General features: G+C 45.4%; 1 protein-coding gene across 1 annotated transcript in view; it reads right to left on the minus strand.

The window, feature by feature from the left end:
- CSRP3 (cysteine and glycine rich protein 3) overlaps positions 1–26,264 on the minus strand; it is a 34,284-nt gene extending 8,020 nt beyond the window's left edge. Inside the window, exons 1-3 of the mRNA XM_069221912.1 lie at positions 26,130–26,264; positions 14,511–14,653; positions 3,683–3,848 (exon numbers count right to left, since the gene is read on the minus strand). Coding sequence (XP_069078013.1) covers positions 3,683–3,848; positions 14,511–14,622 — 278 coding nt within the window. The 5' untranslated portion in view covers positions 14,623–14,653; positions 26,130–26,264. The remainder of the gene's footprint in view (positions 1–3,682; positions 3,849–14,510; positions 14,654–26,129) is intronic.
- Between the last annotated feature and the right edge of the window lie 216 nt (positions 26,265–26,480).

A 26,480-nucleotide genomic window follows, 5' to 3' on the forward strand; every position in this document is an offset into this window, starting at 1 on the left:
GTATCTGCTGATGTTCTGGTGATTTTGGACACTTGTTCAAGGCTCTTCTGGTCACTGGGTGCCATTTCCAAGATGGCTTCATTAATCAACTGCATTGGGTGGCATGGCCGGACTTGGATTTAGCTGTATTTTTAGCGAGATAGGAGGGGAGGTGGTAACTTGTCCATCCTCGCCCTGTGGATTGTAGGTAGATACTTAAACTATAGTTTCTCCTGCAATGCTCCGTCCTACTGTCCAACATTCAGTCTTGCCCCAAGCCGCAATATCCATCTCATTTTTTTTTTTAACCAATGCAAGTGTTTGGGGGGGGGATATACGTATTGGCTGCTCTAACCTCCCCTGTGTTTAATTTAATTGCTTATGCTTAAACCTAATATTAAACTTTGTTCCTACATCATTCGTTCTGCAGCTATATCAATGACTCCTTACTATAGGCATGTGTTTATTTCAATGAAAGTTGTACTACTGTCACCTTTTTCGATGATGGTTGCATTAAAACATGTCCCCCAACAACATGTGTTGCTATTTTTTAAACATGGCTGAGGATGTAACCGAAATGTCGTCTAACAGTCAGAGGCAGTCGACTGATCCTGAGAAAATCACCTCAAGGCTTTTCCTTCTTGGTCCCTTGTGTTGAGTAGGAGTTGCCAGTCAGGAACTGGTAAATGAGTGCTGTAGTCTGAGTCATGTAGAGGTATTTTGGGAGCACTTTGGCTGGTAGGTTGGGTGCCCTGTTGTATGCTCTGGAGTCTGACCTTCTGTGTCAGTTGGCATTGTGTTAAATGCACAACATGGAAACCTCAGATCATGGCTCCTTCCCCCGGGAGAATTTGAGCCTCATTACGATTTCAGCAGATGGAAAAGCCCATCTGCCAAAATTCCTTCCAGGAGGTTGCCGCCATTGTGGCTACCTCCCCGCCGGGTCCATTACGAGTTTCCCGCTGGCCCAGCGAGAAACAGCCTACAGCATTGTCTCTGGCTCATACTAGAGCCGGAGGAAATTCTGTAGTGCACAGGGTGCACCAGCACCCTCGCAATGTTCAACATCTGCAAATCAGACAGTGAACATTGCGATGGTGCTGGCCAGGGCGGGGCAGTGCAGGGGCCCCCCTGCACCCGTTTCCCACCAGCCTTTTCATGGCGATGCTACCGCTGTGAAATTGCTGGCGGAGAGCGAAGCCGTAATCCCCAAGGCAGTGCTGCTTGCAGCGCTACCCTGGCAGATTAGGACCACCAAGACCACCGGGATGACTAATCCTGGTGGTGCTGGTGGCCCGACCTGAATGAATGACTGTCACGTTCATAATATGGTGCTCGGACCGCCACCACGAACCTGGCGGTCATGAGACCAGGTTCGTAATGAGGGCCATAGTCTGAGGTTAGGTGATTGCAGAGCTACCCTGGCGGATTAGGACCACCATGACCACCGGGATGACTAATCCTGGTGGTGCTGGTGGTCCGACCGCGACGTGACCGACGTGTTCATAATATGGTGCTCAGACCGCCACCACGAACCTGGCGGTAATGAGACCGCCAGGTTCGTAATGAGAGCCATAGTCTGAGGTTAGGTGATCAATACATAGGGCTGATGAGTGCTCCTCATCACAACCAGAAAGTTCAACTAAACTAGCCCTGTGTTCCATCATGTGGACGTTTCGGCTGTCTGATCCCTGGTGCGCATGTCTATGGGTGCTGCTTATAGACTCAGTCATTTGTTTATATTCTCCCGCCTTATTGTGGCAAGAATCTCATTGCCTGACCAGGACTCAGATGCCTGCACCTGAATGTTTTCTTAGGGTCTCCTGGATGATTAGGCCCGAAGGTTAAACCAGTGGTTTCGTCTGCATGACATTTTATTCATCTTCCCATGTGCTCTGAAACCAGCGAGGCTAGAGATCACCCGATTGTTGTCCCACATTCTACATTTTGAAGACCGAGGATCTGAATAAATGCCTCATGGGGGGTAGAGGGGAGGAAGTGGACTCTTCTTGTATTTTTTAGAATCTTTATTAAGACTTCTAAGTCAGTTATTTTCCAGATTTGAAGACATACTGAGACGGTTTGATTTGTGGCCATCCTAAAACCCAAACAAGAATAGCACATGCAACCGGAGTTGGACTTGCCACTCCTTAAATTATTTCATGTATTTACTTGGAATAATCATTTGCAGAGGTCCTGAAACAGTCTTTGTAACTTAAAAGTTCATGACAAAATAACAATTGGTTCCATGTTGGCAAGATTTGGCTGACACTCAGCTCGTTTGTTTGAAGGCAAAGATCACCCCGGGGCAGTATGGCTCAAACAAGCAGTGATGGCCAATCCTACTGCGCATGCCATCCTTCCACCTCATCCTATACCAAAGATACCAAGGACTCTGGTCCTGGCTCCCACTTACCTTAGGGTACACAGGGGTGATCTGTTGTACATAAAAGGCCCTGATGGGCTTCCTCACTCAGATCCCCTAGATGTTGCGTACTCCACCAATCCCTGGATGTCAGGAACATACTGATAAGTTTTTAGACCTCCTGTCTTTTAGCTTTCTAGACAGATGCACAATCTAGGGCTGTCTGTTTCTAATTTAACCAATGTGTTTTTTGCTATGCCTTTTGCCCGCTCTTCTGGGGGCAGGTGAAGGTGTCATACATGCAAGTTTTCTCTACTCCTACTCTCACCCCACCACATCCCATTCAGTTCTTTACAAACTATGAAATAATGCAATTAAAAGATTTCTCCTTCCTGGCCGGCCCTGGGGAGAAGTATCCAGAGCCCTTGGTGCTCTTATTCTATATACTTCTAGATACCTTAAACCACAATATAGGCAAGAGAGGGGCTTGGAGCATGTAGGCGGAGGCTGAAAGTCAATGACTGCAGGGAGAAGGGTCTGGGTGAAAGCAGAAGCGTACTATTCCAGCCATTGGCAGTTGGGTTGGAGAGCTGCATGAATAACAAAAAGTGATGGGTGGTATGCTTGAATTAGTCTTAGTCACTGTTGCTTACTCTTGGCTGCATTCCAGTGGATTGCCTTTTGGCTCACTGTCCACCTACAGACAAGGGCACACCATATGCAAATTGGTTTTAACCCATGTCTAGATGGACTGGCCAGCCCACATGTCTAGGCCACAACCCTTCCAATCGGAACACAAGCAAGCTCAGGTTTCAGCTTTGTCTGGGCTCAGAAGTGAGTTGCAGCTTCAGTCCAATGATTCATTGAGCTACAGGATCTACCCAGGCATGGGCATACACAACCCACTTCCAGCCTTTTGGACTGCAGCATGGAGCTAGGCCATCACTGTTTTGGGGATGTGATATATTTGAGCCTCTCTGCTTTATAGGAGAACATCCACTGAGCTGCTCCACTGCAAAAGATGTTTTTGGCATGGAGCATAAGAGTAAACAATCAGCATCAAGATATATTTATGAATTATGATTTGTCAGAGAATGATCTTCAAAGCATTTATGTATATATAATTTCTTGTAAGAGATTATTTTGCTAAGATTGTAAATATTCACAATCAACACTATACTGAAGCCTATTAACAATAGTTACTTCCGCAGCAAATTTTAATGCAGTTGTGTGAAGGCCTCCGGTAGGAGGAAACCCAAAAATCAGGAAAATGTGCATGTGACTGATTTAAAAAAAAGCAAGAAGTGAGCTCAGAAGTGCATGAAGACCATAACTTACTCATGTGTAATGCCGAGGCGCTCCCCCGTGTCCGTGTTCAGACAGCCGGCTCCTTGTCCGTAGCCGTACCCCTTGGGCCCATACTTCCGCCCATAGCAGGACTTGCAGTAGATTTCTGACTCGTGAGCTGCTACCGTAGTGCTGTCCAGAGCTTTCCTGCAAACCACTAGGGGAGGCAATACCTGAAATTTAGGGTTCTGCGTCTACACGTGCAGCATAATATACTACTATGTCAATTGTATCACATTGTCCAAGATGAACAATCTACGGTTAAAGCAACACCCCTGTTGAAACCAAAACAAGGTGGTCTTCATTGGAAATGCATCAACCTGATCATTGATCCAAAGTTCTATGTCAGTGGGATGTGGGAAGGCAAATTACCATAAATAGAATTTCAAAAATGTCCTAAAAACGCTCTTTTTAGGAGTAATTTCACAAATGACTGCATCTCCATTCACACTGTTAGCGACTCCACATTTCATGCATTGTATCTCTAATTAATTGATACAGCAATATTAAAGATGCTAGTAGGATGTTTTTGTGCACGAACATATTTGTTTGTTTTACCTTCGAAAGGACAACTCTAAACCTAAGACCATGCAGTTTTCAAAGCCTATCGTGCCATAAGCCAATATTATGACAATTCATGCTGTCTACTTCTAATTACATAGCAAAACAAGCATTGAGAAAGCACATAGTTCTCGCCTATGAGAACTACTGGCTTTAGCAATGAATTTTAGCCACACAGCCTGGCTAAAAATATATATTTTTTAAATGCTATGACATACCCAGCATTAATGCGCTTTATTTTATTAAAAAATTGAACGAAGGAGGGTGTTGGAGGATGGGGCAACATACAGGGAGTGAGGGTCGAACAGGAGGACCCTGGTGGGGGCAGAGCAACAAATGGGGAAACACATGGAGAATGGAGGGATGGTGGGAAAGGGTAGGGAAACTCACGACAATGGAGGTTGGGCAGGAGGGGCTGCGGAATCAAGCGGACAATGTAGAGTGGGAGGGGTTGACAGCAGAAGGTGTGTAGGAGGAGACTGAGTTGCACGGTGACAACAGACGTTGGGCGGGAGGGACTGGAGAAACAGGCTGACAACAGAGAGAGAGTAAGAGGGGCTGGTGAAACAAGATGGGAGGAAGGGGCTGGGGGAAGCAAGCTGCCAATGGAAGTTGAGCGAATGACAATTGGCTGGGCTGAAGATGCTGGTGAAGGACACAGGCCATAAAGGGAAGGTGGTTTGGGGGGAGCTAGCTGACAATGACTGGTGGCTGGGAGAGCAGCTGACAATGGAGGGTGGGTGGAAGGGGCTAGGGCAACAAGCTGACATAGAAGGAGGGGTGGGAGGGCAGCAGGCTGACAACAAAGGGTGGATGGCAGGGGTTGACGAAACAAGTTGACAATGTAGGGTGGACAGGAAATGAAGAAGCTCATGGAGAGTGGGCCGGCAGGGCTGGAGAAGGAGTTAGGCAATGGTTGGCGAGCATGGCTGGAAAAGCACATGGAAAACAAAGGATGGGTGGGCAGGACTGGAGAAGCAAATGGACAATGGAGGGCAGGCAGGGATGGGGAAATACACAGACAATATAAGGTGTGCAAGAGGAGCTGAGGAAGAAAACATGATGTGTAGAGCAGGCGGAAGGGGACAAGAGGGTGGTGGGGAAGCAAAAATTGTAAGGAAACGTGGATGTTGAGGAAGCAAGGGCAGCAACGGCAGGAGAGTGAGAAAGAGTAACATGGAGGAGGAGAAGTACACTAGGAGACATGCACTCTGGTAGAGTGCACCACCAACAAGATAAAAGTAGTGGCTGAAAAGGGAGCAGTGGAAGGGCACAAGTAACGGGTCCGTGCTCCAGGGAGGGGCAAACACAAGAATAAGAAGGAAAGCCTAGTGGAGTCTGACCAATAAGAAACAAGCAAATGCCAATGAAGCAATGGGCGTGCTCTAAGCCCACTGTGAGACAATATGTCTCACAACAGACAGCACATGCGCTGTCTTAGACGAGATTTTAAAAGGGCTAGATGTAAATATTTGAATCAATGTGAAACACGCTGAGTGCATTTAATTGCCTTGTTTCCAGGTTGTTTGCACCATTAGAGACCGCGAACAACCATATATTGAAATATATCTTGGGCAACAGTCTGAATTTAACAGTCAAACCGAACGTCTAGGAAAAATGTCTTCTGGATGTCGACATAAACCATCCCAGTTATAAGTCGAGGTGCAGCGCGAATCCCGTGTTTGGAAGTGTCCATCCCACAAAGGGAGACCTACTGCGACAACAAGAAAGTGATAGATGGAATTGCTTGAATCAATCTGCACAACTGATAATTACTATGGTGGGATCCATTGCATGTAGTCATACAAACAGTAATGGTAAGAAAAGTCTCCTGGGTCGCTGCTGCACCAGCAGGTATTGGGGTGCTTTACGTAGAAAAGTATTGATAATGATAAAAAAAAGTTATTATTAATTATTACAGGTTATGCTCTTTACGTTTACTGTGGAAGCTAGTGAAGATCTGGAGGCCAGCACTGTGTATTATCCAATGTGTGTTGTGTTATGCTACCTTCTGTTATGACATGTTGCGTTGCATTGCATTATGTCTTTTGCGCCAATGGTAGTATCTTGAGCCTGTTGCCAGAGATGGAAAAAAACATTTTGGGGGCTGGAGTAATGCTCCAAAGTAAAATATAATAAAAAGGTTCTATTCTCAGTGCCGGGCACCAAGTGTCTAACAATAGCACTACAGTAGATCACGCCCTTTTATTCCTGGCCGCGACTCATGCTTTAGCCATGTGTCACTACAGACGAAACAGATCCCCTTGAAGTGGTATTATTAAAATCTCTCTGAAGCCCTGGCATGGCAAGCCCACTGGACCGCAGCAGGAAATATTAAATTCGGAGTGCCCGATCCAGCCAAGTGTCTGTTGCAGCTGTTACTCCAGCCATCATTTAAGAAAACTAATTACTTAACACTACAAGGCCCATATAGTCTTCCCTTTTTCCCTGTCTTTCCTACAAAGCAGATATCAGTTTCATTCTAATATAAAAACTATGACTGAATCATATATTCTACTTCCTGGGCAACCTCCAAAACACTTAAGTTGTGAGCCACAAACTGTGTTTTGTCCTGTAGTGGTCGTCTGCAGGCTTAAAAACAATAAATAACAAGCATTTGTAATGCAATAGGTCTTGTGTATTTCGAATAAGTTGTCATCTTTTGACAATAGCGCCCTCGAGCAAAAACAAAAGAAAACATGAGAAGAAACTGAGGAAAGACGACTTGACAAAATAAAATAAAGTTAGCTTTAGAGTAAACTTTCTGATTTTGTGCCAGCTGGGCACCTTTTTGCCGGTCACAAACAAGCCTTCTGTTTGTGGGGCACTTGAAGTTATAAACTACACATCGTACCTCGATCACGTCAGGAGCGGCGGATGGGCACTAATTAAGTTACAACAATTAGTGCTTGATCCCTGCTCCACACAGAGAAACAGAAGTGATGCCAGCCATGCCTGGATGAATTACGAGGATGTAGAGAAGGGTGCCATGCAAACCAACAAATGGTGAGTGACAGGCGGGCCCCAAGCACTGTACTGGGCACAATAGAGTCTAGCAAGCCAAACGCATGCGCTAGGGCATGCACTCGCAGGCTCGACCCTAAAAAAAGGACTTCTGCACACAGAATGGATATCCAAAAATCACATAATCAAGATTGTTGCCATAAATACAGATAGTCGCGTAGAAAAGTGTGCCTACCTCGTGGAGTCGTCTGAATAAGTGAGCCACGTTTAGTTACATCAAAAAGGGAGGTTGCGCAAAGGCCCTGCCAAGCAAAGGCATGTGAATACTGCAGTGTAGGAACTTTGTGGGTTTCCACAAAACTTGTGCACATTTTCCCACCTAGGAGGCACGGGGAAGGTACTCCTGCAAAATGCAAGAGCAATTGTTTTTCCAAGGTGGGAGAGGGAGCAAACCTGACATTTCTTAGTTTTGTGAATATGCACTACTACCCTGAGCGATGCTATCCGCCAGTGGATTTTCCCCACCCGTGGATGTTACCGTTCTGCTTCGCCAGCAGGGCTGGACAGGCCTTTCATTCCAACAGCCAATTCCCCAGTGGGATGGAGACCTTGGAAGTCGCTTTAGAAAGCCCAGGGTCGCTCTTGGTGCCCCTGTTACTTTCCCCAGCTCCCCGAGATGCAGCAGGTACAGGCAGCTTCAAGGGAGAGACAAAAAGGGGGGAGTGGTAGAGAGAAAGCAATCCGAGGTGGAGAAGAGTGATAACGGAGAAGGAGATAAAGCTGTTGAATGGAAGGAGAGAGACTGCTCAAGGAGACAAAAGGAGCAAGACCGGTTTAGGTACTTTTACCAGGGCCGCTTTTGGTTCCCCAATCCATCCCTGTCTGCCAGGTGAGCTTGCTGGATTTGTATTTTAACAAAAGGAAATCTAAAGGGAACACCAGTAGGACAATGGAAGCATACTCAAATATGCCAGTCCTTGATGGACAGCCCATCTAAGTAATGATAAACTATCAAAAAGTAATGAAAGCCAATGACTGATGGGGTCTCTGACCAACACCCACGTTGTCTCTGTACTACTTAGTGTTGTACTTTTTTGAAGGACTGATAACATGAAGTCTTCTAGCCAGCTGAAGCTTTCTTTAGCCAGATGTAAAAACAAAGCAAAAGGTCTCCTTCATCTGTGCACCCAGAATCAGGAACAGTTTCCCATGTCTACCGGGATCACCCGAGGTCTGGTCCAAATTGGGAAAGAGCTGAAGACACACCTCTTTAAAGAAGAGTACATAATTTATTTGTTTATGGCATTTGTGTATCACTCCAGACCCATGTCCGTGACCGAGTGCTTTTGATAGAACAGCAAATAAACAGATTACATTCTTAATGAATAAGGCAAGAATAGGAAATCCCAGCAATACAACTGATAGTTGATGCAGTGATAATGAACGCTCATGATGCTGTCACAGTGCACCTCAGTTCGCAGAACCCAGCATCCTTTCCAATTGCTTGTTGACTGTATCTTTGCCTTTGACCTTGTACAGGGCTTTGCTGCCCTCTGGCTAAGTCTGAGCTGTGTACCACATACGTGCCTGGTTGACCAAAGTATTTTACCCTATAAAGGTATTGATGGAATGTATATCTCTAAGCAAGGATAGTGGGATCTGTAACAGTGTCTGTGTTAGAGCTAGACCAAAACCTGTCTTAATGCCTCACTCTCCCTCCCCTGGAGAAAAGGGAGTAGTATAAAAAACTCTCTTCTGTGCTACACTTCCAGTGAAGCCGAGGCACAGTGCAAGGTGCGCTGGTTGCCTTCTACATCTGGGACCTGGGAGTCTTCCAGTCTCCTGTCCATAGCTCCATCCAGTAACTCATGCAGGTCTACAAACACAGCATGCCCTCTGATGAGATGTTGAAGTGCATTATTGACGGGTAGCTATTGACACCTTGGAAGGGCGCTTGGTTCAAAGGGTGCTGTACTGAAGTGAGGTCTGTGTGGGACCAAAGTGGTGTCTTACCCTACGTTGGGTGAATAAACAAATAAGGCATACTTCATCAACGTCTGTCCAGGGGCAGAGGTATGACAGTAGCTTTAGGGGGCAAGTATGCTGTCTGAAGGTGGCTTTCCCCTTCAGTGACGAGTAGTTTGAAGTAGTCTTGCTGATTAATTTTACATCAGTAATCAAGAGATAAACAATATGGAAGGCCATCTTCTGGTCACATGATATGCTGCTACAGGTACTTGCCAAGATCGCACTGATACAAGATGTTGGTGTGATGACACAAGTCCCATATGTCTCATGATGCTACCATAGCTGAATGGTGTCGCCATGCAGATTTATGCATAGGGACATCTAGCATATGAGCTTTCAGGTACAATGCGTAACACCCACCATCCACCCCTGGAAGAGGTGTCCTGGTTTGCTGCACCTATGGAGGGAAGGTAGTAGAAGCTTGCTTCCTGGCAGTGCAAATAATTGTCGTAAGTACCGCAGTAGAGTAGTTGCTAGGTTGAGGACCTGAGAGTGGATGGGAATGGGACAAAGGTTGACAAGGGCAACAGGAGGCTCAACACTAGTTAGGAGATGGTACTATGATACCGGTTGTGTGCAGTTGGTGTATTTGCCAGCAGTATCATTGACAGGTCTCCTGAAAAAGCAAGGCCACTAAATGACTAAGCAGCTAGAAGCTTGTTGTAGGTCTGGTACAGCTACCGTCGAAATAATACAATTGTTCATGGACTTGATGGAAGTAGGCCTCCAACTGACAGTTTCTACTACATGGCAAAACCGTGGCAAGATAAATGGGGGCCTGGGGACACTGATCCTCAAACACTGAGATGTACAGTGAGCGGGAGCAGAAGATAGGAAAACCTGCAATGATGTATGATTAAAGTGGGAACTAGATCTAGGTGTCGGTACAGAAGAAGACAAGTGGAAGACAACACTAGACTACCCTGATAAAATATTCAGAAAAGCATGCTTTGAATAAATGTAGGCCCATATTTATACTTTTTGATGCAAAACTGCGCAAACGCAGTTTTGTGTCAAAAAGTATAGTGCCTGCTTGCGTCATTCCAGAGCGCCATCTGGGCGCCAAATTTATGGAATCCCGCAAGCCAGTGCAAAGGGTGGGCTAGTGTAAAAAAAATGACATTAGCCGGGTGGGGTTGGGGGTATGGGAGAAGGGGGTTTTTGCACCAAAAAATGATGCTAGGCTGGTTAGAAACAAACAAAATGCCTCTAAACAGCCTAGCTTCATTTTCTGATGCAAAACCATCCATACCACATGACTACTGTCTTATAAAAGGCAGGAGTCATGCCCACCACCCCAATGGCCAGCACAGGGGACAAGGGTCCTCTGGGCATGGCCATTGCACCCAATGCCAGATAGGGGGGCCCATTTCAGAGCCCCCAATGGCACTCCCAAAACGTTTTTAAAATACCTCTACTTACCCTACTTATCTGGGATGGGGCCCCCCATCCTCGGGTGTCCCTCTGGTGGAGTTGGGGGTGTTCCTGGGGCTTGGGGAGGGCCCCTGTGGACCCATTCCATGGTGTCTGACCATGGGAATGGGTCCACAGGTCCCCTAAAGCCGGGTCTGACCCAGGCGTTAAATAATGGTGCAAACCAAGCTTTGCTCCATTATTTGTCCCCTCCTCCCACCCATGTGTCATTTTAGCAGGGGGGGATAAATATAGGGCTACCCCCATTTTTTAGATGGGAACACCTATTAGAAATGGTGCAAACTCTCATATTTTGACATTAGACATGTCTAACGTCAAAATATAAACATGGAGTTAAGTTTGCACCACATTTGCATAAAAACAAATGGCGCAAATGCGGCGCAAAAAAAAGTATAAATATGGGCCTTCGTTTAACTTTGCACATAGGATCTATTTGACACAGAAAAGACTCAACAAAATACATGCATTTCAAACAGTTGTGTGTCCCAAGTGCTCAGTGGAAGATGCAGATTTCTTCCACATGGTGTGGAACTGCCAGGAAATCAAGAGAAACTGGAAATGGATCACTGATAATGTCCATGTCTGTCAATGACATGGAGGTCAGCAGAGTCCACCTGCCACACCCCTGCTGAGTCGATGGCAAAGGAAGTTAGGAAGTAGGCCCTCAGTGAAATCTTGGTCCTGCACAGCGAGAAGAACAGAGGAATTTGGCCAATGGCACATCTGTAGGATGAAATACATCTGGAAAGCAAAGATGTCAACCCCTACTGTGAGCAATGCTCCACAAACAGTGCACAGGGCCTGATTTAGAGTTTGGCTGGCCTTAGTCCATCAGTCAGGGCCGTGTAGAACATTATGGGCCTGATTACAACTTTGGAGGAGGTGTTAATCCGCCCCAAAAGTGACGGTAAAGTGACGGATATACCACCAGCCGTATTACGAGTCCATTATATCCTATGGAACTCGTAATACGGCTGGTGGTATATCCGTCTCATTTGGGACGGATTAACACTTCCTGCAAAGTTGTAATCTGGCCCTATGTCTGCCACTCTGATGGACCACTGCCCAACAAATTTAGAGATCACCGCCAGCCTAGTGGTACTCATATACCTTTAGAGCAACTGTTTTCAAGGTGGTACCTCTGAGGGTACAAAAAGATTCGGGATCGGCTGTTGTTGGATGTGACAGCCTTCCAACAAACTTTTTGTTTTTCATAAACACGCTCACACTCTCTATGTGGGAGTGTTGTTTTTGAAAAACTAATGACCTCTACCTTCATTTTTGTGCATGATGGACAGAAAACAAAAGCTATTATACCATCAGCTCTAAATAGGGTGGGTGTTCTGTCGGCTGTACTCCGATGGCCCCTACTCCCTCGAGCCATCGGATTTAGTTTTCAGATGGTGGCTCCAATGGGGGCTCAGCTGTCGGAAAAATGGCGGCCCACCTGACTCAAAACTGAGCGGGTGGAACGTGAGTTTTGGCGGACAGAATAGTCTACCGCATTTGTGCTCGAATACCCGGTCCACCAAACTAAATCTGGCCCACAGATCAAACTGCACCTGCCTTACCGACCAGCAGGAATCCCTAGACTATATAAAAACATATAACCTCTTCCAGAACGGAGCCCCGCACCCCCAAAACGGAGTTACCGAGTGACATACCGTTGATTGCACTATATACTAATCCACCACTAATTCCTTTTGGGTTCCGGAGTAGCGTGCTACTCGCCAAAAAGCGATTCGATGCCTCGTCAGGGGTAGTAAGCGCTATACAAATACTATTACAATACAATACAATACAATATCACTGCCACCACTCCATGATATGTGGTCAACATAGGCACATAGAGAGTCTCCCAACCCACTCAAGTCAACGTCCTAGTGATGCAAGCACCTGAAGGCTCTTATGAGATGTAACGTGATCACTAATGGAGTATTTACATTACCAAGTCCTTCTACCCCCAACCTACACTTTCTCTCTTTAGCTCACCCCTGCGGGTTCTTTTTAATTCCTGATTTCATTTCTCCCCTTGTCGGGGTTTTACTATCTTCCTCATTCGTTCTTCCTTTTCTGCCTTTCTCTGCCTTGCTCTGGGTCAAAGACGGGTGGGTGTAGATGCACAACACCTGCAAACACCGTCAGAAATTAAGCACTGGCGTCCGGTTACCTCTTCCCAGCTGCAGTGGGGTCCCTTGTCCGAGGACCAAGCTGCTGTTTGACTTTCTTTATCCAGTTTCCAGATAGCTACATCCATGAAGAGATGAGATGAACAGGCAGTGTCTTGGGTGCCTCATCCTATGGGCGCTTTCTCGAGAGGATTAAATTCACTCTGAGTCTGGGAGAGATCTATGCGAGAACAGACACTATTGTGTATTCTCCGGAACAGTTGTGGGGGTGTGTAAACAGTACATAAAAGTCCATTGACTATTTCTGTGTCTGCTAGCGACACCATTTGAGATACAGATGCTGGTCACAGACAATAGGTCAGTTATGAACACTGCATGACAAGAGGTTAGTGTGTGATTGCAGAGGCTTAGATGATCGTAGCATTCGTATAGCGCTTCATACCCTATTGAAGTGAACCGAAGCTGGGATCTGAAGCCCCAAGTAATTACGAGGTTACACCCACTCCTAGAGCGACCCAAACGCTGGTGTCGGTGTTGACTTCCAACATTTCTTAATATGGGTTTGAAGGCATTGTTTGCCAGTGATGTCTACTAGTGTATCTGTTTAACAATGCATCCATTAATCTATACAACCATTCATTAACATAGCTATCTAAACATCTATGAAATCTTTTTTTAACCAATGTTTTTTAAGTGCTTGAAGCATAAATAAAGGTTGACATTACATTCAGATCTGTGAGCTGCATGGGCAATGTGATCAAAACATTTGGATGTTATGCATGTACACGTCATTTATATATTAAGACTTTGAACAGCAAAGAAACTCGGAACATCTACCAATCTTATCAATTCATCTATGCGTCTATTTATTGGTGTCTGTTTGTCCATCTGCAAATTGTACATATTTATCCATACATCTGTGAATGTATATATCCAGCTACCTATTATTTAATGTATCTATGTACTGTGCATCTTTTCATCAATATGTTTATTTAGCCATTGTGCATCCTGTGTCCATTTGTCCGTGCTTAGATGTATCATTGCATTAATGCATCTATCTATCCAGGCAGCCATCACTCTTTTCATCAATGTGTCTATCCATATGCACATTTTTCTCAGTGCTTCTATTGATATGCCTATTCACCAGCCTATCTACACATTCATCCATGTATCTCGGTACCTTGTACTCTGTGCATCTGTAATTGGGGTCTGGTGCAGAGGAGATGTCAACTGCTGTAGCAGCTCTTGGCTGTGGGTCAACTAAGGAGATGGCACAGAAGGCCTAAATATTGTACAATCCCAATGAATGTACTGACGCCCCTGGACCTCCTTGACTCAGAGTCCTGTGCCTGGAAGTCGTAGTTCGTAGCAATTATGTACATATCATGTCTTATAAGAGATTATTTTGCTAAAAGTGTAAATATCTTGGTTGGTGCTATGCAGTAGAACAAAAAAAATAGCTTATTCACAATGCTCCGATTATGACTTGGGCCAGCAACGTATGCCTAAAATGGAGCAGCTAATTACAGAATATCTAAATTAAATCTTATTAATTAAGGATATAGGGGCATGAGAATTCCCCACACCTCTAGTAGAGATGTAGAAATCAGAAGTGTTTACAAAGCTGTGTTCTCCTCATTGGGCTTAAAAGACCAAGATGATAAATGGCTTCTGGGTGCTTTAAGAAACTATCTTGAGCTTACTGCATATGAAGCATGGCTTGTGGAAGCTTCTCCCATTGCACTGGATCTCTTCTGCGTGGTACACAGTCTTGTCGCATGCGCTGCACTTGGTTCCACCTCCCCAGTTCGGCATCTTTGAGGTTTTCTGACAAGGGCTGTGCGACCTAGGAGAGAAATTAGAACATCTTCTGTGGTCAAGAACATGTCTTTAAATAAAGTCCAGTTTACCCATTGGCTGAATTCGGACCCAGCCCAGCAATCATATTTGGCTAAGGGGGATAGAACATCTCACAGCCTCTGGCACTGTTGGGAGTGACTGGTGGGGGGGGGTTAGGCTTTATGGGGGCTCATCTCACCCTGCTTGCCGATCACATCTGTAAACACATTCCAACACTTCCTGGTCCCAGCAGCTTCAGAGACTTCCTGTGCAATCCTTGCACTGGTTTCATGCTATTACCAAGCATGAGAGCAGCCCGGGGATTTGTCTGAGCGGGCTGGTTTACCACTCGCTCAGGCACAGGGAGTCTGTGCTGTTTCTCCAACTCGACTATCAAATACAGCTGAATTGGAGAAACCTAAGTGCACATTTCTGTTTGGCCAGGCTAAGAGACATGCGCATTTAAGTGCACACTGCTCCCCTACCTCCCCACTCCCATGGCCAGCCCCGCCCCTCCATGCACACTCTGGCTCAGAGCCAGTAGCTGAAATATAAAACAATAATGAAATATCATTTTATTTTTCAGCTACTGGCTCTGAGCCAATGGGGCGATGCTCCTCCGCCATTGCAGAGGAGCCGCGGCTGTTCTGTCCTCGATATTCTTGAACCACAATATTTTTGGAGTTTATATTTAGTAGTACAGTCATATAATTCATTGTGTAAATCCATGCTTGAGTTATACAATTTTCAGGGGTGGATCCTCTGCTAAGGAGGTGGAGCGTCACCCCGCTGCTTTTAAGCAGAAGGGGAAGGAAAAATACAAAGATAATGATGAAGTGTTATTATCATTTTATTTTTCCCGTAGCTCGGTTAGGGCGGAGCGGGGCTGGGCTGGAGGGGGCCGGAGGAGGAATGGATGGAGGAGCGGAGTGCACAAGAATTGCTCAGGTCTGTTTGGCCGGCCGCGTTGGGCTGGCCAAACAGACATGCGCACTTTGTATTCTCCACCTGGCTGTATTGAACAGCTGGGTGGAGAAAGTGCACAGACTCCTGTGTGATCGCCGAAGCAAGGCGCTCACACCTATCACAACTCTGCTTTCATGTTGGTGACAGCAGTGTTATGATTGGCTGGGAGCCTGTGTGCTGCCGGGAAGAGGACGGAGGAGACGCCAACGCGTCTCCGGAAGAACTGTAAGTATTTTTTTCAATTTCTTTATATTTTTTATCCCCCTACCACCCATGTTAAGTGGCAGCCACGACGGACAATTTCATAACGTCTCAGAACACCTCACTGAATGCACAGTGCTCATTTAGCCTCCCAACTAATGTCACACCATCATATACCAATATACCAGTGTATCAACAATCTGTAAAGCTTTTGCACCTTAAGCAGTTTTCTTTGAGCAAATAAAACAGCAATGGAGAAATCGTGTTATTTTCCCCCAAAAAAAACAGATGATGCGAGTTAAAAACGAAAAAACGAAAAATTGAAATGTACAAATTGATTTATTTTTTCCCAACAATAAGTAGCAATATTATAGCATGAGGCAGGAAATAGAGGCGACCTAATCCCTCTCTCAGTTGGTGGCTTCTTCTAGGCGCTATTCTGGGAGCAGTGGAATCTTACTTTGTCACAGGCACATTCTGTCTCAGACATGAAGCTCTCCTAATCTCTTAGCTCAGCCACCCCACTCTTGGGACCCTTTGGGAACACTGGTCAGCTTCCATTAATAGATGTACTTTCAGCCTCAGCCAACCAGGGCTCAACTGTGTCGACGCCGGGATGTGACAACTTCATGTAGTTGTGACTAAGACGTGGCCAATGTTATCCCTGATCAACAAACTGGGAACACTGCGTGTTACCTTGCGGTTACTTCAGGGAGCTATGGTAAATTGTTGGCAAAGTCCTGAGTAAGCAGGATCCGGGAATGTTAATTCACAACTCCCGTCCTGCGGGGTGCACCAGTAGGAGGGAAGTTTAAAAAAAAGTTTTTAAAAGTTAAGTGTTCAGGCGCTTGCATGTAAATGAGTAAAAACGCTGGTTGGTATTTTTTCTCTGTCTTTGAATCTCAGTTGCATCAGAAAACTGAAATAGAAAGAACTGCAGAGCGAATGATGTGCCTCTTAAATCTACCCAAAGCATTGCTTTGGTGCTTGCCCTGTCTGTGCCTAACCACTTTACCCCCAAACACACTATAATTGCTGTGTTATTGGCAGGGCCACAAAAATCATACGATTTTGTAGCCGCTGCGTTTTCCACATAATTATGCATTCGCCGCAGCTTCCACCTAATTCATCATCTGATGTATAATCTGCAGATTTTAACAAAAGACATCTTGTTTCGAGGTGAAACGGTTTAAAAGTTAATGAAATATGGCAACACATATTGCTGCGCAGTGAATGGTCCTTCGCAAAGATTGACTGGTCATCCTTCTATTGCTTATTGCTGTGTTTGGGTGATACTAAAAAGGTAGGTAAACTCTTTGCCTGGACAGTGTTAACAAGTAGAAAAGACAAAAGAATTAGTTAGTACTATCACAAAATGTGCCACATTATGCAGCATCATTAGCCTTTTCTTGCTGCAGTGTTGAGTTTCCATTGGAACCCGGAGGTTGATTTGGTATATATATATATATATATATATATATATATATATATATATATATATATATATATATATATATATATATAATTTAACTGGTGCCTTTGGATGGAATGTGTTGTTTAGGAAGATGCTATGACTAGTTGGCCAAAATGTCAACCAACAAAGTACCTTTTGGCATCTTTCGGATCCAGCCTCCAGTGCAATGCTGATGACCCTTTCTCTAGAATTGTGATGGCTATCTCCTACTAACACAATGTAATGAGGGCCTTATGACGTTTGTCCCACTTTATGCATAGTAAGATGTTACCCCAGTCACCTCACCTTGGTGGTCACCTCTGCTGGTTGCTGGACACAACATGATGCTTACCCTAGAGGTCAGCTCAGTCTAGCCTTTCTCCAGAATTGTTCCTGAGAGTGCTGTCCAAGAACACCAATTGTAAGCTCCGTGTGCCCAGAACTTCTGGACACACAGCGTTCCTTTCTACACAACAAACTATTTTTTCAGATTTCCTAACACTGAACACTTCTTTGAGTTCTAAAGAGTATCAAATGGCTCAGATTATAAGCATAATAGTCTAACCGTGAATACAGAGAGACCTGTTTTTAAAAATACACTTCAAAAGCACCATGGTGTTTTGTCTAATTTGAATAATATATTCAACCTAGAATGGAATTCTTATTATCTAGATTTATTTCAGGATGTTGTTGAGACACATTTCCCACTAGAGGTTAGATGACCCAGAGATACAATATGGTCTGCATCTCACAAGGTGGAAACCCAGAAAGAGCAACCCAGGTTTTCATCCACCCAAGGTTGAGAAATTGAGTACCATTAGAGTGGGCACCGGTGATACCTGACATTCACAGTGGCAGAAAACCTCAAACTTGCCCTATGAAGTGTTTTATCCCTATTGATCTAAGATCTACTGTATCTCATGCACTCTTCAGAAAAAAAAACTGAAAACCTTCCGCTTTTGTACAGAATTTATCTCTGGTAGGATCCTTTTCCATTAAAGTGACAAGAGGCTCTAGGGTGACCTTGTGCTATTCAAGACATCTGATATACCATAACATGTTCTGTCATTCATCATTATGTATCAATAATCCTATATGTCATAATGTAACATAAAAAAACAAAATATTGTTTGAGATTTTAGGTAATCTTCAATTTTTTTTGCTAATAGAGATGTCTTTAAATTATATTTATAGTAGAGAGACAGATTTTCAAAATTAACATCAGGAAGGTTGTTATTGGTGCTACTTTGTTAACAGTCTTCCACACATTATGTTTTTGTTTTCTTCCAAACTGAACAGCTTTCAAACCAGTATTGCTACACTCTTCCCTATGAGCTTCAGATGGTGCAAAATGCATATACACCAATAATTTATAACAATGTACTGTTATAAGAACTGCTACATTTACGAAAATGCTCTAGCATGGGATACTAAACCAAGGATTAGAATCCAAGGTGAAGTGAACAATAATCTGCGTCAGTCTTGAGTACAGATCCGCAATGCGATTGAAGAATAGAAAGTGAAAAAGGACTACTAAAGCTATTAATTGCACCTCTATTCTATTACTGTTCATTTGATAGAATGATCCCACAATATTTGTGTTTTAAGTTTCATCTATGCCAATTCTTAATGGACAGTGCCTTTGAAAAGAGATTACGGACATATTTATCAAAGTTTAACATCGCCCTTGCGCCACGCATGGTAATGCACGAGAGATGCAAAACATAAATGAGATTTAGAGTAACGCAAAGCAGCGCAAGTCTCTGCCTTGTGTTACTCTGCCCCACACGTGAAAAAAGGAAAAAGTCTCAAAGGATTGTTTTTGTGCAGCAAGGTATCCCATCCTGTGCAAATACAGTCCCGCCTGCAACACAGGCACCCTTGGGCCATGGTGCTAAGCTGCCTCCGTTGGCGCTAGGCAAATAACACTGCGCCAGCGCATGGGGAGCAAGGAGAGAGCAGGACTGTGCCATATCTTGATAAATCTGGCACATTCCTGCCCTCTCTTGCTCATGCACCACAGCAAGGTATCTTGCTGTGTTGCGTTGCATGAACAAAATTATAAAGTTTCACCTTTATTGTCAAAGATTTGTATATCATCGTATTGAGATACTGATATATATACATGGAGTTGGACGAGCCACTTAAGAATCGGACCCAGAGGCCTGGCTCTTGCTCAGTTCGAAGTCCTCCTGGACCCTCGATCCCAAAACAAGCTGAGATCTAATATGGCTTCTGCTTGCTAGCCACGCTCTAATATCATGTGTCAAGTATTAAAACAAAGCATAACCCTTTGGTGTTAAAAAAGGAGAGAAGTAAGTAGCCATCTAGTGGGTGGATTGCATAATCTGAAAATGAGAAAATCTAGAGTAATCCTGGCTTCCACGCTTGACCAAAATGTGAGATCCTAGGCAAATATTTTATTTTATAGAGCCTCTTTTTCTCCGTTATCACATACAAGAGCACCGCCCAATACGTGAATTCAGGATGCCCACCTTTTTTAATCTTAAACATTTCTGCATGTTAAACAAACACCTTTTACATTTTTAAAGAGGCTATCATATTATCACATGATGTTTCTTGAATGATTAGATGCCAAGTATTAGCAGGGCTTGGATCGTGCACATGCTTGTAGAGCCTAGACCGATCCTTGGCTCGGCTCTGACTCCGCTTTCCCTGTTAATTTGTTGGCTCGCCCACCTCTCTATAATGCATACAATCTCTTTGTAATTACCACCAAAGAGACATAGGCCCAAATGGTGGCCACACTCTGACAAAACAGCCCAGAACTATTCAGATGTGTATGCCTTGTGGTAGGCCCTGAATCTTCCATTGCATCATTCTTTTCCTTTCTTTGCCTTGATTTAATAGTAAAACTTTGACCAGTTTTTAATTTCTCCTCGTTTTTGTCTCTTTGTATGTGTGCTGAATTCTGCAGCACAGATAGGAAGAGGAAAAAGTGTCTAAGGATTATGGTTTGGCAGGAGGATACCACTTCCTGCACAAAAGCAATACTGCCTGCAACGCAGGCACCCTTGAGCATGGTGCAAGGCTTCCTGTGTTGGGGCCAAGCTGCAATGTGTGTGACAGTGCAGGCAGAAAACAGAAATGTGCTCTCTCTTAGTAGATATGGTGCATTCCTGCCCTCTCCATGTGATGCGCTGTATCTTACTTGATGCGTTCCAGTTCTAACTATGTGGCTCAGCGCAACAAGTTGTCTAGCTGCGTTGCGCTGCGTCACATCTTCATAAATCTGACCCACTGTTTTTATGTTACCGGACCCTACTGAGCTCCCTTATAGTGCTTTATGTATCCTCGGTGGAACACTTCTGCTCTGGAATCACTGGTAGCACTGATGGGATAGCTACTGTGATGTCATTGATGATCATGTGATCCTCAATGCCAAACGTAATGTCATTACGGGTGGCGTATCATTATATGTGTCATATGCAATACTCTTCTGAGAGAGGCTTTCATTCATGTAGGACAACTACACAGGCCATTTTCTTCTTTCCTTCAGTTCACAATAGCATTTTTAGCTACTTTAACCTCATTAATCCACCCTAAATTTTTTTGTAATACAATGACCATAACAAGTTCTCTCGTGTAGGTGCCTCCTGCTGCCAGACCTTACAAAGATATTGCAAGTCACCAGGGAGTGTGACAACATACCACAAACCTTATTTGAGGCGTCTAAAGAAGTGTGGGATGGGGTTTGACAAAAGACCATACTGACCACTTATTAACCGCCTGGAAGAAAAAGTAAGAGCCCCTCTACCCCCTTCTATTTCTGATAACAGGGTTTGCAAAACATAGCGCCTTATAAAAGGTTACCACTGGATAAGTAACCTGCACACTCTGTGAGTAACTCTCTGAATAGTATGGAAGTTGGAGATGGTCCAGAGCACATGTAAAGGAGGCCTCTTCTGGCACTAACAAAATGTTTGCTTTATGTTTACAGGGCTAAATACTGCGGCTGCTCAGTCTGTTTCCAGGCGCTCTCAGTAATGGCTGATCGGGGAACATGGAGAGTCAGATATTTGCCCTGAAACACTATTTTGGGACAGTGGGAAAGCAGCAATCACATCCCAGGTTCTAAAGGTTCTAAAGTCAGAAGTCTGCTGATAGACTACACATCCTGTTCAGGAGAGAGGCCGTAAATCTGGGGTGTCCAGCCTGGGTCTATGCTAGGTTTTTAGGATATTCACATAAAATGCAATTTCAGCCCCAGGACTTGGCCTCCTTGCCTTTGACGGACTAGCTGCAGAAGTGGGGCATCTACAAGGGTGCCTTCTCTAGGCCAGTGGTTCCCAACCTTTTAATTTCTGTGGACCCCCACTTTAACTCTAATGGAACCCAGGGACCCCCACTGAATCATCATTGGAATCCAGGGACCCCCGCCTGAGCCATTAGTGGAAGCTGGGGACCCAATTTGTCAATATTTTTTAATATTTTTGAACTGTCTATGCTTTTGCGGAACCCCTGAGAAGGCTAGGCGGACCCCCAGGGGTCCCCGGACCACAGGTTGGGAACCACTGCTCTAGGCTGTATTGAGGCTTTGTAGACCGACTCTACTCTGTTCCTCTGGCTCGCTCCCTCCAGGAATGGTGGATGGCCAGATTGGGATTCCAGTACTCCGACACGGATTGGGCTGACCTATTAGCAGATCATGTTCGCTATCTCAGAGAGGCCCGCCTCGAGTTCAGATCAGATACTTCCAAGTGCTGTATCTGCACTGGTCACCCCTTTGGATCTGCAGATCCTCCATTCTCCTGTCTGCCACTTGCTGGAGGTGTGGCTGTCCAGCTGGAGACATTGTCCACCTTCTCTGGGACTGCCCCGTGGTGTTGTACTCCTGGCCCTCCGTTACCAAAACCATCAGGTAAACGGTTCCTCTCACTGGGGCATTGAAGCCCCAGACTGTTCTACGTAATTTTGCCCAATGCCTGGATATCACACCTCAGCAATGCTGCTGGTTGGCTACTGCACTGGCTACGGCCAAGATCTGCATCTTGCTCACTGGTGGACGCCCATCTGCCCGACCCCGAAGGACTGGCTGCATGAGCTGTTCCAGGTGGCCTCATATGAACGATTAATTGCCTGCCTCATGGACCTCTATTATAGGTTCCTGGAAATGTGATGTGAGGCCTTTTCATTTCCACTCCCTGATGTTTAACTCCTTCCCCCACCTAGTGCATGTGGGACCTCTTACCATACTTGCCTGGTGTGCTACTTTCACAATCATGGGCATATTTACAAGCCCCGGTGCAAAGTGCTGGCTCATCTTTACAAGACCAAGCAAAGCCACCTTCCGTGGCTTTTAATGTCCTTCTAAATATGGCCCCCTTTGACGCATTACTTTGCGTGAAAGGGGTGTTCCATATGTGTTGCTGTGGCCTTTTCCACGCAACACCCATAGAGTCTGACGCATTCCCATATTTTTGAGGCATAAAAATGGCACAGCAAGGAGAAATATCTTTATTTCTCCTCCTTTTTTCCTCTTTGTATGTGTGATGCATTCTGCAACACACATAGAAGGAGGAAAACGCCATTATTGATTGTTTTTGTGCAGGACCATGCCCCTTCCTGCACATAAACAATCATCCCTGCAATGCAGGCGCCTGTGTTGGCACTGGGCTGCCAATTGTGTGCCAGCGATGTGGAAAGTGCAGGGATGCGTCGTATGGCTGTAAATATGATGCATCCCTGCACTTTCCTAGTGGCGCAGCTCGGCATTGCAAGATAACTTGCTGCGTCGGGCTGTGTCATTATTTTGTAAATATGCCCCTCAGTTTTCGAATGTCCCCACCCCTGCCCCGCCTCTTCCTGGATTAGGCCATGACCCTTCTCCAGGTCCATTACACCCGTCTTGCCCACCCAATGGTCCCATTCCCTTTTCGGCGCGATGGGTGACCCCATCCTGCGTCTTTGATATGGACTAGAGTTATTCTACCTACCCTTCCCATTGTTTGTTCCCTGCTCTTGCCCTCCCCGTTAAGAACTGCCCCCCACCCCTTCTCACCCTCTCTATAGGGCACTCTCTCCCTACTGTGGACACTCTGTGGACCAGGAATAGCATCCTGTCTCCTCACTCCTCTTTTGCCCCTTAACCCCTCCTTCCCCTTTCTCTCCCCAACCAGTCCAAACATTTCTCCTTCACCACTAGTTGCTGCGGGGAACCTCCAGAACCACGACCTTGTTGTTAACGCAAGCGGAACCACGCTTGAGTTAACAACGACTCCATTTTTCTCTGCCTTAACCACGCATGTGCTGAACAACGCACATGCGTGGTTAAAGCAGAGAAAAAGGGACTCAGCATCGGGAGAGGACGCGGTCAGATAAGTGGGGCTGGGGTATGTAATTTTTAGGGGTGAGTTGGATTAAGGGCTTGGGGTGGGGAAGGTCGGGTAGTTAGTTTTTTTAGGGGTAAGGGTGGGGGGATCGGGGTAGTTCTGGTTTTTAGGGGAGGGCGGATCGGGGTAGTTCTGTTTTTAGGGGCGGGGTGGGGGTGGTTTTGTTTTGGGGGGTCGGGTACTTTTGTTTTTTGGGATGGGGGATCAGGGTAGTTTGTTTTTTGGGGGTCGGGGTAAATGTTTTTTGGGGTGAGGGGGTCCTTGGTTTTTGTGGTTGGGGGTGGATGGGTCGGGGTAGTTTGGTTTTTGGGTGGAGGTCGGAGTAGTTTGTTTTTTGGGGGTGGGGGTGGGGGGATCGGGGTAGTTAGTGTTTTTGGGGGTGGGGGTAGTTTGGTTTATGGGGTGGGGAGTGGGGGGTCGGGGTAGTTTGGTGTTTGGGGGTGGGGATTCGGGTAGTTTGTTTTTTGGGGGTGGAGGTAGTTTGTTTTTTGAAGGGGGATCGTTGGTTTTTGGGGGTGGGGGGTCGGAGTCATTTTGTTTTTAGGGGCGGGTAGTTTTATTTTTGGGGGTGGGGTCGCTTGTTTTTAGGGCGTGTGGGGGGTTGGGGTAGGTTTTAGAGCTCTGGGTGGGGGAGAATCGGGGTAGTTGTATTTTTAGGGCGGGTGGGGGAAGGCATGTGAAAACCTTGCATACCATTCCACACATGCCTTTACAATGAAAAATAGTTGTAAAGACATGTGTGGTAAAGGCATTTGTGGAAGCAATGTGGCCGTTGTTCCGACTGCGTTGTTCAGGCATGCATGGTTGGCACATGCGTTGTTCCATCATACATGTGTTGCTGCGGATCCTCCCCAACTCACCACTACCACTGTCTACATTACCTGTTGCCTGCGGTGGTCCCATAGACCCCCCTCCCATTTCATTCTTCGTTTCTTTTCCAGTACTTTTCACCTCCTTGCTCTTGGATAGGTTATATTTTGGTTGTACTTATGTTTAACAAGGAGGTTATCCATGGTTACACTCTCTACCACTACTATTTCTTTGAATAAAGAAAGTTTCAAACCCCAAAAATGAAAAACATACAATACATCTAAATATAAGTAATGTATAATTGCGCGAAGCACCGGCGCTGGTAAGGACGGCCTCTTACCTGATGTATTTGTGTCCTTCCACCCCCACAAGTAGTTCGACTGCCTCGTGTTTGTGATCCTAAATCAATTCCAACCGCCAAACACCCTACCCTAAGCCATGTAAATAAATTATGTACATCTTCCAGAAGCATATATTTGTGTTTCAATAGCAACAACTATATTGTCTATTAGCACATGTTTTTATAAATGTGTAACACGTCCATTTTCTACCTACCAGCAAATAATGAATAACAGGTATAAACCTGTAACAATGTACACCCAGAGACAGATAAATACGTGCACACACCTCCAGGGAATGATCTATTCAGGTCTTATAAAAATGTCATTCTTATTTAAATCCAGCAGTTTCTGTCTCCTTTTCGAAAATGCAATTTAAATTGTGCTTAGTTATAAAAGGACATGCACATGTCTCGACTGAGAGAAGAACATTGACATGAAAAGAAAAAAAAACATTTATAAAAATGTCAGTTCTGGAATTGCCTTACATTCAACAACAAAAGATACTGCTCACGTAGATTTTCAAAAGAGCCGTTAAACTCGTTTCAGCTATTTGTCAAAAAAGTACATATTTTTCTCCAAAAATAACACCATCTGTTAAATGAGCTAATAACCATTTCAGTCCCTTATTTTACATTTTTATCACTTCATACTGGTGCTATTCTGTTTCCTGCTCTCTTTTTGGGCTGAGGCGGTCGCAGAGTGGAGTGAGGATAAGGGGGTGAAACACAAGGATCCAAAATGGTTTGCCGAGGATCACACAAATTAAAGCCGGAATTAAACACCATGCCTCCTCGTCGCACAGCTCTCCAACTTAGCTCCCAGCGCATCTCTCCCGAGCTGCCGCATCACGCTGGTACCCCGGGCACCCGCTTTGGAAGTCTATTCAGTATTAATTAACCAGCCTCCTGCCTGCCCACCTCGCCAAAAACATCTGACAATAACTCGGCGCGCCCCTAAACTACTCCAGCAAATGGTCCCCGCAGGGGGTAGCAAGAGTGTCGCGCTGCCTAGGTAGATCAATACAGGAATATTCGGGGTTAACGAAGGGCCAAGGGCCTCCGTCCCCGGTGCCACTGCACCTGCTGCATTATCGATAGCCACGCCTCTGAAGCATCACAGCCAATTTTAATGTACCACCGATGGAAGTACTGACGGGGTACACACCAGTTAAAGAGTACTCCCTTACATAACCTCTACTTTAAGGAACATATCTGTAATAAAAAAAAAAACCAATATTGTTATCAAATGAACTGAGCTTAAAAAAAACACACATACAGAAACGACAGCCCACCCTTCACGAGGCACAGGGCCCCCCCATCGCATTAAACCGAACAATCATTCCCACCGAGCACCACTCACCGGGCTGGCTGAGGTCTGGGATGCCAGGGTGGGCAGGGGGAGAGCCTTTAAACCCCGCTCAAGCCCCTCCATGAGGGGCGGAGGAGGGGGCTGGCAGGAATGAGAGTGGGTGGCTGGGAATAACTTCTGATAACATTCCTAATAACAGTTGCTGAGCTGTGTGGGTAACAATGCACAGCCGGGATGGGTGGCACACAGAGAACCCCCCCCTCCTCCGTCCCCGGAGTCAGGCCGCCTGACACTGCACAGATGCGTGCACACAGTGCAGGACGGTGCGTGCGAGGGTCCCCACTGACTGCAGACCTTAAAATAGAGGGGTGTCTGTTGTAAAGTCACAAGGGCGCACTTTAC

Source organism: Pleurodeles waltl, chromosome 3_1, assembly GCF_031143425.1.
Source record: "Pleurodeles waltl isolate 20211129_DDA chromosome 3_1, aPleWal1.hap1.20221129, whole genome shotgun sequence".
Classification (NCBI taxonomy): domain Eukaryota; kingdom Metazoa; phylum Chordata; class Amphibia; order Caudata; family Salamandridae; genus Pleurodeles; species Pleurodeles waltl.